The sequence below is a fragment of the Pseudophryne corroboree genome, chromosome 5, assembly GCF_028390025.1.
Source record: "Pseudophryne corroboree isolate aPseCor3 chromosome 5, aPseCor3.hap2, whole genome shotgun sequence".
NCBI classification, from domain to species: domain Eukaryota; kingdom Metazoa; phylum Chordata; class Amphibia; order Anura; family Myobatrachidae; genus Pseudophryne; species Pseudophryne corroboree.
This window is the reverse complement of record NC_086448.1, coordinates 445,895,857-445,911,854: the sequence shown is the minus strand read 5'-3', so window position 1 is coordinate 445,911,854 and position 15,998 is coordinate 445,895,857. Positions and strand designations below refer to the sequence as shown.

Genomic DNA, 15,998 nt, shown 5'->3' with positions numbered 1-15,998 from the left:
GTGACGAGTACAGTGGAAAGGTAAGGCAACTTGCTGTAGCTAGTGTAAGCAGGCAGTGGTGAGATGCTGAAGAAATCCCAATGGTTCTGTGATCATGTACCCAGTGTATGAGCGAGCAGATGCTTTTAGAGTATCTGAAGTGTAGAATGAGGCAAGAGACAAAGAGCAGTGGTGGTAATGATTGTGTAAGTGGAGAGTTCTCTGTAGGCGGTGGGTAAATGGCGGGTCCACAGGGATTCCATGATACATGTGTGGTAGCCTTGTCCTCTACTAACCTCCTTTTGGGATAAAATGATCAGCCTTCTATAAAGTTCTTATAGGCCAGCGTGACGAAGGACCCTTGGTATTATTTTTTACTTTGCTATCCTCTACCAGGCCTCAATAAATTATCTAACAAACTAGCTACACATATTCTCATTGCCAGAAATTGAAAGAGTGTCTCTGCCCTACCTCTCTGAACTTAAAAAGCAGATCTGGCATATATAGGCCATGGAGGAAATAACATTATCTCCATGACGGAGGCATACGTTCACTCAAGTGTAGGATCCGTGACTCTTCAGTTCTTTATCCTCCTCATCTTTTCCCTGACTACTCGCTTATGACCCATATACAGCAAAAAGAACAACCATTGTGGAGCTGATAAGTGGCTGATTGGCCTGCTAAGTGGATAGTGTTATGCAGGAACAAAGCCAATAAACAGCTTCAAACGCTTCTTCAGTGGTCAGAACAAGGAAGTGAAATCAGGTGTGCTGTATATTCAATCTTGTTCACAGCCTCCTGGTCCCAATCAAGAAATAAAAGGAAAGTACACAATGAGCAAGAAATCGGATGGGTGGCATCCATGGGGTAGTGTGTATCCTGCTTGACACACAAAACTATAACATGCTACCATAGTCTGGGATTTATTTGGCGATTGTACTATATATCCCCATGTTTGACTTTGATATGTTGTGTCTATTAATTGCATTGTTCTGTTTTCTATACGGTTATTTACTTTGGTTATCTCTGCAACCAAAATAAAGAATTAAAAAAATAAAATAAGAATAGAAGGGTGAAGTAGTAATGAGGCATGGTGGGTCAGAGGAAGGAGTGAGAGATGAGGTAATAGGCTCTACTGTAATGGGGTGTCTTATGGGAACTTTTAAAGCTAGGTAGAGTGGACTTGGTGAAGAGGGGGCAAAAATCTAAGAAATCTTGCTGGCTTGCCTGGGAGGAGGTGACCAGGGTAAAGCTGGCAGCTGTCGGAGGCAAAGCATGGAGGGTGGATAGAGGTGAGTTTGTGTATATATAGGTAATGATTAAAGGCTTTATAAGTAAGGGTGAGTAATTTGAACTGAGTTCTGGGGTGCATAGATAACCAGTGAAAGTGGTTGTTGAGAAAGGGAGGCAGATGCAGAGGATGATGAGACTAGTACCAGTGTTAAAGATATATTGGAGAAGGGAGAAGTGTCATAGAGGGATACCAGAAAGGAGAAGGTAATGTTAATCCAGATGGGAGATAAGTATATGGATAAAGGTTATACTAGAATCTGTGTGTTGGGGGAGGGGGAGCAAATATTATAGATGTTATGCAGTGGACATGGGGGATAGAAGAGAGGGTGATCAACAGAGATAAGCGGCACATAGAGAGATCTTGGAAGAGAGAAAAACCATGAGTTAAGATATAACCATTGCATACTTTAGGGAGAATCCAATTGTGTGCAAGCAGCTTGCACTCTCGAGTAAGGAAGCCTGTATGCTGCACTTACAGTACCACTGGACTTGCAGATGTTTTTGGCAACCCTATAGGGCTGCGAGCACATATGTGCGAGTCCCACAATAGAAGGTTCTGTGAGGGAGGCAAGTTCGGGTGTCGTTGCCAGTGTTTACACCCCATCATAACAGCAACTTGCACCTATTTGGATTCCATTCCTCTTTTCTCTAACGTCCTAGTGGATGCTGGGGACTCCGTAAGGACCATGGGGATAGACTGGCTCCGCAGGAGACATGGGCACTTTAAGAAATAATTTAGGTTCTGGTGTGCTTTGGCTCCTCCCTCTATGCCCCTCCTCCAGACCTCAGTTTGATACTGTGCCCAGACGAGCTGGGTGCTTTTCAGTGAGCTCTCCTGAGTTTGCTGAGAGAAAGTATTTTGTTAGGTTTTTTATTTTCAGGGAGCTCTGCTGGCAACAGACTCCCTGCATCGTGGGACTGAGGGGAGAGAAGCAGCCCTACTCTCTGAAGCTAGGTCCTGCTTCTTAGGCTACTGGACACCATTAGCTCCAGAGGGATCGGTACGCAGGATCTCACCCTCGCCGTCCGGTCCCGGAGCCGCGCCGCCGTCCCCCTCGCAGAGCCGGAAGACAGAAGCCGGGTGAGTATGAGAAGCAAAGAAGACTTCACAGGTGGCAGAAGACTTCGTGTTCTTCACTGAGGTAACGCACAGCACTGCAGCTGTGCGCCATTGCTCCACACACCTACACATACTCCGGTCACTGTAAGGGTGCAGGGCGCGGGGGGGGGGCGCCCTGGGCAGCATTTGGGACCTCTTTTGGCAAAGTTAAGCATATATACAGCTCGGCACTGTATATATGTATGTGCCCCCGCCAAAAAATAGCATATTTAAGCGGGACAGAAGCCTGTCGCCGGGTGGGCGGGGCTTCTTCCTCCGCACTCACCAGCACCATTTTTTCTCCACAGCTCCGCTGGGAGGAAGCTCCCCAGGCTCTCCCCTGCAGATACACGGTAGAAGAGGGTAAAAAGAGAGGGGGGGGGGCACATAATTAGGCGCAAAAAGCAATATAAACAGCAGCTACTGGGTTAACATTAAGTTACTGTGTTATTCCTGGGTTTATAGCGCTGGGGTGTGTGCTGGCATACTCTCTCTCTGTCTCTCCAAAGGGCCTTGTGGGGGAACGGTCTTCAGAGAGAGCATTCCCTGTGTGTGTGGTGTGTCGGTACGCTTGTGTCGACATGTCTGATGAGGAAGGCTATGTGGAAGCAGAGCGGGAGCAAATGAATGTAGTGTCTCCGCCGACGGCGCCGACACCTGATTGGATGGATATGTGGAAGGTTTTAAATGATAATGTTAATTCCTTGCATAAAAAGTTAGAAAAAGCTGAAGCCTCGGGACAGTCAGGGTCCCAACCCGTACCTGATCCTATGTCGCAGAGGCCGTCAGGGTCTCAGATGCGCCCACTATCCCAAACTGTTGACACAGATACCGACATGGATTCTGACTCCAGTGTCGATTACGATGATGCAAAGTTACAGCCAAAATTGGCTAAATTCATCCGTTATATGATTATAGCAATTAAGGATGTGTTGCACATCACAGAGGAAACCCCAGTCCCTGACAAGAGGGTGCATATGTATGGGGAAAAGAAGCCGGAGGTAACCTTTCCCCCCTCACACGAGCTAAATGAGTTACGTGAAAAGGCTTGGGAATCTCCAGATAAAAAACTGCAGATTTCCAAAAGGATTCTTATGGCGTATCCTTTCCCGCCAACGGACAGGTTACGCTGGGAATCCTCCCCTAGGGTGGACAAAGCTTTAACACGCTTATCCAAGAAGGTAGCCCTGCCGTCACAGGATACGGCTACCCTCAAAGATGCTGCGGATCGCAAACAGGAGATTACCCTGAAGTCCATTTATACACATTCAGGTACCTTACTGAGGCCGGCAATCGCGTCGGCCTGGGTGTGTAGTGCTGTAGCAGCATGGACGGATACCTTATCTGAGGAAATTGATACCTTAGACAAGGATACTGTATTGTTGACCCTGGGGCATATTAAAGACGCTGTCCTATATATGAGAGATGCTCAAAGAGACATTAGTCTACTGGGTTCTAGAATAAATGCTATGTCGATTTCTGCCAGAAGGGTCCTGTTGACTCGGCAATGGACAGGTGATGCCGACTCAAAAAGGCATATGGAGGTTTTACCTTACAAGGGTGAGGAATTGTTTGGGGAGGGTCTCTCGGACCTGGTCGCTACAGCTGGAAAGTCAAATTTTTTGCCTTTTATTCCCTCACAGCCTAAGAGAGCACCGTATTATCAAATGCAGTCCTTTCGATCACAAAGAAACAAGAAGGTCCGAGGTGCGCCCTTTCTTGCCAGAGGCAGGGGCAGAGGTAAGAAGCTGCACAACACAGCTAGTTCCCAGGAACAGAAGTCCTCCCCAGCCTCTACAAAATCCACCGCATGACGCTGGGGCCCCACAGGCGGAGCTAGGCCCGGTGGGGGCACGTCTTCGAAATTTCAGCCACAAGTGGGTTCACTCCCAGGTGGATCCCTGGGCGATAGAAATTGTGTCTCAGGGATACAAGCTGGAATTCGAAGAGATGCCCCCTCACCGATACCTCAAATCGGCCCTACCAGCTTCACCCCACGAGAGGGAAATAGTGTTAACTGCAATTCACAAATTGTATCTTCAACAGGTGGTGGTCAAGGTTCCCCTCCTTCAACAGGGAAGGGGTTATTATTCGACCATGTTTGTAGTCCCGAAACCGGACGGTTCGGTCAGACCCATATTGAATTTAAAATCCCTGAACATATACCTGAAAAGGTTCAAGTTCAAGATGGAATCGCTGAGAGCAGTCATCGCAAGCCTGGAAGGGGGGGATTTTATGGTGTCTCTGGACATAAAGGATGCATACCTTCATGTCCCCATTTATCCACCTCATCAGGCGTACCTCAGATTTGTGGTACAGGATTGTCATTACCAATTTCAGACGTTGCCGTTTGGTCTCTCCACGGCACCGAGAATATTTACCAAGGTAATGGCGGAAATGATGGTACTCCTGCGGAAGCAAGGGGTCACCATTATCCCGTACTTGGACGATCTCCTCATAAAAGCGAGATCAAGAGAGCAGTTGCTGAACAGCGTCGCACTTTCTCTGGAAGTGTTACGGCAACACGGCTGGATTCTGAATATTCCAAAGTCGCAGTTGGTTCCTACGACTCGTCTGCCTTTCCTGGGCGTGATTCTAGACACAGATCAGAAAAGGGTTTATCTCCCGATAGAGAAAGCTCAGGAACTCATGACACTGGTCAGGAACCTATTAAAACCAAAACAGGTGTCAGTACATCACTGCACCCGAGTCCTGGGAAAGATGGTGGCATCATACGAGGCCATTCCCTTCGGCAGGTTCCATGCGAGGACCTTTCAATGGGATTTACTGGACAAGCGGTCCGGATCACATCTTCAGATGCATCAGTTAATCACCCTATCCCCCAGGTCCAGGGTGTCACTCCTGTGGTGGCTCACCTTCTCGAGGGCCGCTGATTCGGCATTCAGGACTGGGTCCTGGTGACCACGGACGCAAGCCTCCGAGGTTGGGGAGCAGTCACACAGGGAAGAAATTTCCAAGGTCTGTGGTCAAGTCAAGAGACTTGCCTTCACATCAACATCCTGGAACTAAGGGCCATGTACAACGCCCTACGTCAAGCGGAGACCCTGCTTCGCGACCAACCGGTTCTGATTCAGTCAGACAACATCACCGCAGTGGCTCATGTAAACCGACAAGGCGGCACAAGGAGCAGGGTGGCGATGGCGGAAGCCACCAGAATTCTTCGCTGGGCGGAGAATCACGTAAGCGCACTGTCAGCAGTGTTCATCCCGCAGACTTCCTCAGCAGACACGACCTCCACCCGGGAGAGTGGGGACTTCATCAGGAAGTCTTCGCACAGATTACAAGTCGGTGGGAACTGCCACAGGTGGACATGATGGCATCCCGCCTCAACAAAAAGCTACAGCGGTATTGCGCCAGGTCAAGAGACCCTCAGGCGATAGCTGTGGACGCCCTGGTGACACCGTGGGTGTTCCAGTCGGTCTATGTATTTCCTCCTCTTCCTCTCATACCCAAGGTGCTGAGGATAATAAGAAAAAGAGGAGTGAGAACAATCCTCATTGTTCCAGATTGGCCACGAAGTACTTGGTATCCAGATCTGCAAGAAATGCTCACAGAGGACCCGGGGCCTCTTCCTCTAAGACAGGACTTGTTGCAACAGGGGCCCTGTCTGTTCCAAGACTTACCGCGGCTGCGTTTGACGGCATGGCGGTTGAACGCCGGATCCTAGCAGAGAAAGGCATTCCGGATGGCTAGGAAGGACGTGACAGCTCAACATTATCACCGTATATGGCGAAAATATGTTGCTTGGTGTGAGGCCAGGAATGCTCCTACGGAGGATTTCCAGCTGGGCCGTTTCCTTCACTTCCTACAGTCCAGAGTGAATTTGGGCCTAAAATTGGGTTCCATTAAGGTCCAGATTTCGTCCCTATCCATTTTCTTTCAAAAGGAGTTTGCTTCTCTACCAGAAGTTCAGACGTTTGTAAAGGGAGTGCTGTATATTCAGCCTCCTTTTGTGCCTCCAGTGGCACCTTGGGATCTTAACGTGGTGTTAAGTTTCCTGAAATCCCACTGGTTTGAACCATTTAAAACGGTGGAGTTGAAATATCTCGCGTGGAAGGTGGTCATGCTATTAGCCTTGGCTTCGGCTAGGCGTGTGTCAGAGTTGGCGGCTTTGTCACATAAAAGCCCCTATCTGGTTTTTCATGTGGATAGAGCAGAATTGCGGACCCGTCCACAATTTCTGCCGAAAGTGGTTTCATCTTTTCATATAAACCAACCTATTGTGGTGCCTGTGGCTACTACTGACTTGGAGGATTCTGAGTTGCTTGATGTGGTCAGGGCTTTGAAGGTTTATGTAGCCAGAACGGCTAGGGTCAGGAAAACAGTCGTTGTTTATCCTGTATGCATCCAACAAGCTTGGTGCTCCTGCTTCAAAGCAAACTATTGCTCACTGGATCTGTAACACGATTCAGCAGGCTCATTCTGCGGCTTTATTGCCGCTGCCAAAATCCGTTAAGGCCCATTCCACTAGGAAGGTGGGCTCTTCTTGGGCGGCTGTCCGAGGGGTCTCGGCATTACAACTTTGCCGAGCGGCTACTTGGTCAGGTTCAAACACTTTTGCAAAGTACTACAAGTTTGATACCCTGGCTGATGAGGACCTCTTGTTTGCTCAATCGGTGCTGCAGAGTCATCCGCACTCTCCCGCCCGTTTGGGAGCTTTGGTATAATCCCCATTGTCCTTACGGAGTACCCAGCATCCACTAGGACGTTAGAGAAAATAAGATTTTACTTACCGGTAAATCTATTTCTCGTAGTCCGTAGTGGATGCTGTGCGCCCGTCCTAAGTGCGGACTTCTACTGCAATGCTTGTATATAGTTATTGCTTCAATAAGGGTTATGTTATGGTTGCATCAGGGTTTGACCTGATGCTCTGTCGTTTGTCATACTGTTAACTGGTTGTTTTCACATGTTATACGGTATGATTGGTGTGGCTGGTATAAATCTTGCCCTGGATTACCAAAATCTTTCCTTGTACTGTCAGCTCTTATGGGCAGTTTCTCTAACTGAGGTCTGGAGGAGGGGCATAGAGGGAGGAGCCAGTGCACACCAGAACCTAAATTCTTTCTTAAAGTGCCCATGTCTCCTGCGGAGCCCGTCTATCCCCATGGTCCTTACGGAGTTCCCAGCATCCACTACGGACTACGAGAAATAGATTTACCGGTAAGTAAAATCTTATTTTATTTTTACAAGCTTTCAAGGGGCACGTCAAATCAACAGTCTCCAGACAGACTTCGTAAGAAATATTTACAGAGATTAAAAGGTGGTGCAAGTCTACATATATATTCTTGGCAAAGGCTGTGACAGATATTCTCAAACAGGTACATCAAGGCAACTTTTTTACCTGCAAAAGGGTAAAGAATTTAAAGTATCCTTTAGACCCTCTTCCCAGTGATGCCAATGTGGTCCATTCTTCAGATGAAAAACAAGTGCACTAGAAGAATAGACCTCAACCCCTACTGATAAAAGGGTATTAGTAGAAATAGGAAAGGATATTTGTTAGAATTAATGTTCCTACAATTTTTAAACATAATCAAAGCCCAGGATTCAGGGAAGAAGGATCAGCCATGAAGGAAAATGTGAAAATGCTGAGAAAAAATAAAATTTGCACATTGCCAACAACCCAAAGAGGAACACCATTTCATCTCAAAATATGGATAAACACATTGGATGTTTTTTTAAGTATTCTAGATCAAAGGTAGCTCAGTTTATACATCAACCCCAGGAAGTTCAAAATGGAGCCAGTTAGTACCATCAAAAAACAAAGGAGTGCTAATTCATCAGTACTGAAATCAGTGTCACATTTTAAATTCATATTACATTAAAACACAAATGGACTTAATTCAGATGTGGTTGGAGTTGCTATCACTGCTGCTTCCTTGGGTCCTGCACATGAATAAGTACAGAATATTAGTACTTTGGGCATGATAGCTCAACAACTACCGCACCTGAATTACCCCCAACAAACAAATTGAAACAACACATAAAACATAAGATGACTGCACTCACATATATTCAAATTGGTTGGTTACTTATTGTGTTGCACAGCTGGTAGTGTACAAGTGAACAGAACAGCATGGCAAAACAGCTGAATGGTTATTGATTTGGAACAGTCAGTAATGACAGCATTAAGCTCTCAAGTAGATTCTGTCGCTATAGTCCCCCCAAAGATAATGTGTCAGTATACTGCGTAAGCGTTCCAATGCAGCTATGATATAACCTACATACGTCTGTTGCATAGTGCTTCTGCTCTCCTGTTAGTTCAGTGGACATTGTTTATGTGATACAGATGTCCCCGTTCTATGCTGTGAGTGTATCCTGCAACTGTTTACTAACCGAGCAGTGAAATGGGACTGGTATGTTTGTAAATGACAGTCTTGCAGGATACCTTTCAAGCTGATGCCGTGTGAATGAGTCCAATGGCTGCCAGTTGTAGACACACAGAATAGTGTGTGCCTTATGACATGATCTGCAGATGTACCTTGTCCTTAAGATTTATTTAAGTAAACTCAAGGGATTTAGGAAAAGTAAGCAATTTTGGATATCAGATTTTTCCCTATTTTGGAATAATTAGATACCATAATGAGAGATCATGGCGATGGGAACCAAGTCTAAGCACAGAATACATTTATGTTTCATATACACCTTATACACACAGCTTGAAGGTCATTTTAGCCAATAGTTTTAATAACTTTGTGCATTTAACAAAGTGTGTGTACATTCACACAATTCATTTGTTTCATATACACCTTATACACACAGCCTGAAGGTCATTTAAAACAATATTTTTACTAACTTTGTGTATTAAACGAAGTTTGTGTACATTGAGCCATCAGAAAACAAAGGTTTCACTATCTCACTCTCACTATAAAAATTCCGTATTTTGGAATATTCCGTATTTCGGAATACAGGTTGAGTATCCCATATCCAAATATTCCGAAATACGGAATATTCCGAAATACGGACTTTTTTGCGTGACAGTGAGATAGTGAAACCTTTGTTTTTTGATGGCTCAATGTACACAAACTTTGTTTAATACACACAGTTATTAAAAATATTGTATTAAATGACCTTCAGGCTGTGTGTATAAGGTGTATATGAAACATAAATGAATTGTGTGAATGTAAATACACTTTGTTCAATGCACAAAGTTATGAAAAATATTGGCTAAAATTACCTTCAGGCTGTGTGTATAAGGTGTATATGAAACATAAATGCATTCTGTGCTTAGATTTAGGTCCCATCACCATGATATCTCATTATGGTATGCAATTATTCCAAAATACGGAAAAATCCGATATCCAAAATACTTCTGGTCCCAAGCATTTTGGATAAGGGATACTCAACCTGTATTTGGATATGGGATACTCAACCTGTATAAAAATACATTCTATTTACGTTTATTTTGAACATCAATATGTAGTGTTCATCTGAGATCAGCTATTTTACAGCTTGGGGAAGACGCAGGAATGTAGGAGGTGTGGCCATATATACCCTCCATGGTGGTCTTTTTGTCATGTATGGACTCTGGAGGATTTGTGGATTAAACCCATTGTATATGCTGACATTGAGGATTCAAGGAAAAATATTTATCATATAATCTCTCGGTTTCCATCGGTGAAGGGTTCTGGTGATGTGTTTTCCTGGCATGGTGTGGGTTACGTCAACCCCTTAGATGGTGAGGTCAGTGCTAATTGCTACTTAATGGTATGGAGTCCTTATCTCCACCCCATGCTGCAGCCTTATTTTCCTGATTTGAGGGTGCCTTCCATGATGATAATGCCTCCATCCACAAAATGTGTTGTCACCCATGATCAGATTTACACTGCTGTTACACATAGGCCATGACCTTCTCAGTCACCTGATCTGATCTGAGTTGAGCATTTATAAGAGATTCTGTAATGACACTAATTAAAGCATTGTTCACCACCATCAAACACAAGCGTCGGTTTATTAAATTGTGAAATATTGTTACTGCTTTTTGCTGTACTCATATTGGTACACACAACAGTAAGTCAATTCCATACTTGCTTAGCATTGTATCCCAATGCCATAGTATATTGTTTTTTACAGTGGAGTTTACATTTAGATTTTCCACTACTATTTACAGTGCCATCTGAATAAAGGTACATCTGCTTTTCTTGTCACCTCAGATGGAAACAGTGGTTGGAGGTGCCCTGCCTGTCAGAATGTCTCCTCTCGAGCGCCAAGTATATACACTTGCTTTTGTGGTGAGTATGTTGTAATATATCTTGGCTACTGAATTATTTGTACATATAAACTACAACAGACTATCTGTATTAATCAATGATCAATAATAACACCTTCTGTATTTGTAGGTAAAATAAACAACCCTGAATGGAACAGAAATGAAATTCCTCATAGTTGTGGAGAGCTGTGTGGGAAGAAGCGCTCCGGCCTTGATTGCCCACACTCCTGCAATATGTAAGAGACTTTTCCCAGTCATATATAGCAATGTCGTGACTCCACTAACCTGTAATGGACATGCTTTCTTTTGTACTGCCGGTGTGGGGGAGCTACGTCAGTGGAGTGCTGTACAAAGGATTGTACTGAAATACTGCACAGCCATATCTGATTGCTAGTATGCCATGGAGAGCTTATTTCTGGTGATCTGTACAATAATGCAGAGCTCTATGTAATGAGCAATTTAAATGCTGCTCTTTTCCACAGGTGTTATTAAGGACCAATTTAACGTAGATTCTTCTATATATCTGCCAGCAGTTTATGGCAGAAGTAAGGAGAATGAGTAAAATATGAGCATAATGCTGTTTGATGTGAGTTAAGATTGTTTAATGAGAGCAGAGGAAAAGGAAACAAACGTTGAGGAATTCATAGCGAGCAATTTTACATTGGTTGCAGAGATAGAGACCAAAGCTGAACCAGTAATGTGTAATACCCAGGTACAATTTTTAAAGGAGGTTTAAAGGGCCCTTGCCACCAACTCACAGATGGGAGAGCCAGTATGTGTGCTTAACCAGTGTTCATCACATCCACTGATGAGGACACTACAGTATGATAATTACTGAGCCCTATCACTTCATACAGAATTGTATTCTCATGAATAATTATTCAGTCCACTAACACAGGGGAACTTAACCTAATGTACCGTTTGTCTGCACTGGTGTTGTATCATCAGCCTGGATTTCTGTGCTTGCCTCCAAACAGCATGCTGGGTAAATGCAGTGTCTAATGGTTGGGTTCCCTGACTTAGATATACACAGGCTCTCTCTGTTTGGTAAATGTAAGGAGTGATACAGTAGATGATGTATTGAGTACGGAAAATGTATTTACTAGTTTTCAGGTTTCTTTAGAAATACAACTGAGTTTTGCTTTAATTTCTTTGTTTCTCACAGACTCTGTCATCCTGGACCTTGCCCCTCCTGTCCTGCCTTTGTTACAAAGACCTGTGAATGTGGAAGAACCAGGTAAGTGTGTCACCTGCAGTGCGCTGAACACAGAGTTTATAAACGCAGGTCTTCATTTGGGAGCTGGTAATGAGAAGTTTAGGCAAAGGATAAGTGGGGAAATGTAGTAAGCCTTGGAGGGTGATAAAGTACCAGCCTATCTGCTCCTAACTGTCATGTTACAGGCTGTGGGGTCTATGCAGTAAAGGGGGGTACACACGGAGAGATCCGTGCTTAAAATCTAAGCAATCTTGCTAGATTGCTTAGATTTTAAGCACGGATCTGCCGTGTGTATGCCCTCCAGCGATAGCGATGCGCGGCCCCGCGCATCGCTATCGCCAATGCTAGATTGAGCCTGCATGCAGGCTCAATCTAGCGGGTCGCTCACTTCACCGTTGTGTGAAGTGAGCGGCCCCCCGTCGGCTTTCCCCCTCGCTCAGCACATCGCGCTGTGCTGAGCGGGGTGAGAGATGTGTGCTGAGCGGTCTGTGTTAAGATCGCTCAGCACACATCTCTCCCGTGAGTACCCCCCTTAAGACTTGAAGAGAGAAAGTAGACCGAGATAAAAAAAAAACCAGCTCTTGTCATTTTTCAATCACACCCTGTATCATGGTGAATAGTAGCTAATTGGCCAGTACTTTATCTCTGTCTACTGTATCTCTTTCCAAGACTTAGGACATAGACACCTGTGTTTGAAAAATGATAGGAGCTGATTGCAGAAAATGAAGACTGGAAGCGCTGGCAGATTTAGCGTATATGTATTTATTAATGCAGCGATAAAAGCAAAATGGCAGGTACCTAAAAGTACAACAAATAAAAAATAAATAATAGGAACACTATAATAATAGATGTAAACCTACAGCAACCAGATACTTATCACTGCTCTGTAAGCAGGACTAAACTTGATAACACTAATTTGTATTGTAACATCGAAAACATGTGTCCACAATTTAGTTGAATAACTAGATAATGAAACTAGCTTAGTAAAAAATAAAACATAGCTTGTGAAAGCATCCAGTCGCCTTGTATAAACTTTGTCAATGGCTCAACGTCTTTGGAAACAAAATACTGCCAGTTCACTTATTAGGGCTGAGTAACTGGTTAGGTCTCCTGATTTCCAGTTGTTTCACCGGGATGCAGTCAATTTACCTACAATCAAAATCCCGACGGTCAAAATACCGACAACCATTGACCGATGGTCAAAATACCGACATTAAAAATGACATCATGTTCAAAATACCGACAGTTACTGTCGACCGGTCAAAAAATTTACGTGAGTTTTCATGATTTTTTTCATTGAAATCTACTACTTCATACCCTACCATCCCAGTGGACGTGGAGGGGGAATATAATAGTGTGCTGAGCGCAGCGAGGCATCGTGCCTGAAGCGCGAGCCATGCAAAGGGACACTGCACACCTACACGGTGTCCATGTCGACCTATGTCGACATAGAGTTGTTGTTTTTAAAAGAAAAAAAACCTTGTGGCCGTGTCGACATTTTAAATGTCAATTGTCTGTATTTTGACCATTAGGATTTTGATTGTAGGTAAATCATGCTGATCCCGTTTCATGAGTGGGACCTTACAGCACTATCTGGGACTTTGCTGATGCATCAGCACTATTACAGTACTCCGTAGGTCTGACATACCGGCTAAATGACTTCCAAACCATTGTTGCTGCCATTGACACAGCGCTGCTCTATAGCAAGGAAGGAGCATCTTCATAGCCGGCAGCAACTTCCGCCTAGCACGCCCGTAAACAACACACTGACTGATACAGCATGTCTTCTCCACGGCATCGGTCAGTATTCCGGCGGTTGGGATGCCAGCAGTCAGAATACCGATGTCAGAATTCCGAAAGTGGTCAAAAGATCGGTGCCGAGATCCTGACATGGATCACAGTGCCATCGCCAGAATGCTGGAATCCCGACATCCCAATTGTAAGTATGCCGGGACGGGTTAGGTTCAGGCTGCAAGGGGAAGGTTAGGCTAAGGGAGCTAAGGTTAGAACACTTACCTTACTTAACAGGTGTCTGGATCCTGCATGTCGGGATGCCAATGTCTGTATTCTGACCTCCCACGTCTCAAGCGCCGGGATCCCGATACCATTCCTGCTCCATTGCTCACAACAAGCTCTGGATATATTCCCAACACAGCAGTACATGCACTTATGATCTCTTTAACCTCCAGCAGAAGCTTTCATACAGAGGTCAAGCTCTCGGCATTCTGATTTGCAGTGATATATTATTCTAGTGGGATTTCTTGAAGAGGACTGTGTCATTGGCGCTATTATATTTATTTATTTATTTGTATATAATTGTAATTGCCCATCATTTTATTTATCACACTGAATATCTATGCATCTGGTGAACCTGCATTGCATGCAGTCATCTGGCGATCACTAAAGACAATTGTTACATTAATGGTCTGCATATGTAGAGAAAGAAAAAAAGCAAATCAACTTTATATAGCAGCACTCATTCCCTAAGTTCTTTTTTCATAGCAAATGTACTTTATTCAAATATTTTAATAGAAATAATATAAACTTGGAAAAAGATTCTCAATACCCATATGTGATGTAAGTGCCTTTATTATTATCACATATGATGTATTATATGTCCACCTTATAACAAAGGGGACAACTGAAGTGAAATATTAAAACAATAGAGACAGAATAACGTGTAAGAAAAAATTTAATTTGTGTGTATAGAGATGAATTTAAAAACATGCTGATACGCTGTCTTGATTTATAAATCAATAAATGCCTGTGATTAGAGAGATTGTCAAATGATTTGTTTAATTTATTGAAACAACCACTGACTCCTTTTGGCCAGTGATGTTTGTTCAGGGTTATAAAATGTATCAGTGTTGTAACAATTCTAGTACATTCTCAGTTTTATGGATCAAAGTGCAACATTTGTTGCTATATGGTAATGCAACAAGAATGTTAGAAACAACACTGCATATATCCGGATGACCGTTTGTCTGTCTATTTATCTACAAATTTAAGGCTGTTGTTGCCTTCAGTAATGCCGGTATATGATTGCACGCTGACAAATGGTAATTTGATATTGGGTATTATAAATTACCCCTGTTGGAATGTATGCTCACTAGCCACTACTCCCAAATTGGTATCCTGCTATCACAGCAATACCTAGGATGAAGATTGCAATTTAGTACTGTGCTGTTTTAAGAATAAGCCTGCTTAGACACCTCTTTATGAAATTCTATAAGAGGGGAATATTAAGTAAATGTATGCATATTAATGCTGCTGCAAAAATTGCTGTTTAAACATGTGCAGCTAATTCAAGCACATATGAATCTCGAGTTGGTGATTTCATCCTTTTATGACCCCTGTATGGTTCCAGTGATATATGTTCACAATAAAACAGGGGGGAGCATGCCAGATTTTTGAGAGATATAGATGGTTTATTTTATTCTCTTATATCTTAATGTGACCATTTACAGGACCTGTTATTATCTCAGTATCAAGTTGGTATTGCACCGCGGCACAAACATGCACTCATAAAGAACACCTTAGTGTATATTGGAGAGCTTCAAACAAGCGATCTTAGTTTATATGCAATCTTCTATAGGATTTATATATACGTTTAAATACTACTGCAAGTATGCTGTCATAGATGAACAGTTAATCCAAACCTATGTAGTTTCCAAATAGATGGTTATATTAGTAAGATCTTTCTATTATCACAAACTAATGCATGTTTAGAAGTGGTAATCCCATACAGAATGTCTAGTCCAGCATGTAGGAACCGAATTTGCCATGATTATGGGATTGTCTGTCGTTTCCCAGGGTAACGAGACTTGACAGATCTAGTAATTACAGATTCCAGGGCGCTCTCAATCACTCAGGAACAGGCCTGCTCACTCATTCAGAGATGGGGAAAGGATCAGTGCCGTGGGTGGCTGCAATTAGCGGCTATCGCAGAGCCGCTTAGTAATCACTAACAAGAGAAAAGGTTAGACGCGCCGCAGCTGCCGGCAATTAGCGGCCGCCGCACACAGAGTCTCTGAATACAACGGACAGGGATTTGAATTCCCTGTCCCGATAATAGGATTGGCCCATCCAATGCTGCTCTCCTCGGATTGGCTATGATTAACAATAAATATGCTCCCTGAGGCGGGCGCCCATGACTATAAGCCCTGACGAAGCTTAATAAAGTG

General features: G+C 43.8%; 1 protein-coding gene across 1 annotated transcript in view; it reads left to right on the top strand.

Moving 5' to 3' along the window:
- Nucleotides 1–15,998, top strand: part of NFX1 (nuclear transcription factor, X-box binding 1) — a 290,477-nt gene that overhangs the window by 98,456 nt on the left and 176,023 nt on the right. The window contains exons 4-6 of the mRNA XM_063922914.1: nucleotides 10,543–10,620; nucleotides 10,729–10,834; nucleotides 11,764–11,835. Coding sequence (XP_063778984.1) covers nucleotides 10,543–10,620; nucleotides 10,729–10,834; nucleotides 11,764–11,835 — 256 coding nt within the window. The remainder of the gene's footprint in view (nucleotides 1–10,542; nucleotides 10,621–10,728; nucleotides 10,835–11,763; nucleotides 11,836–15,998) is intronic.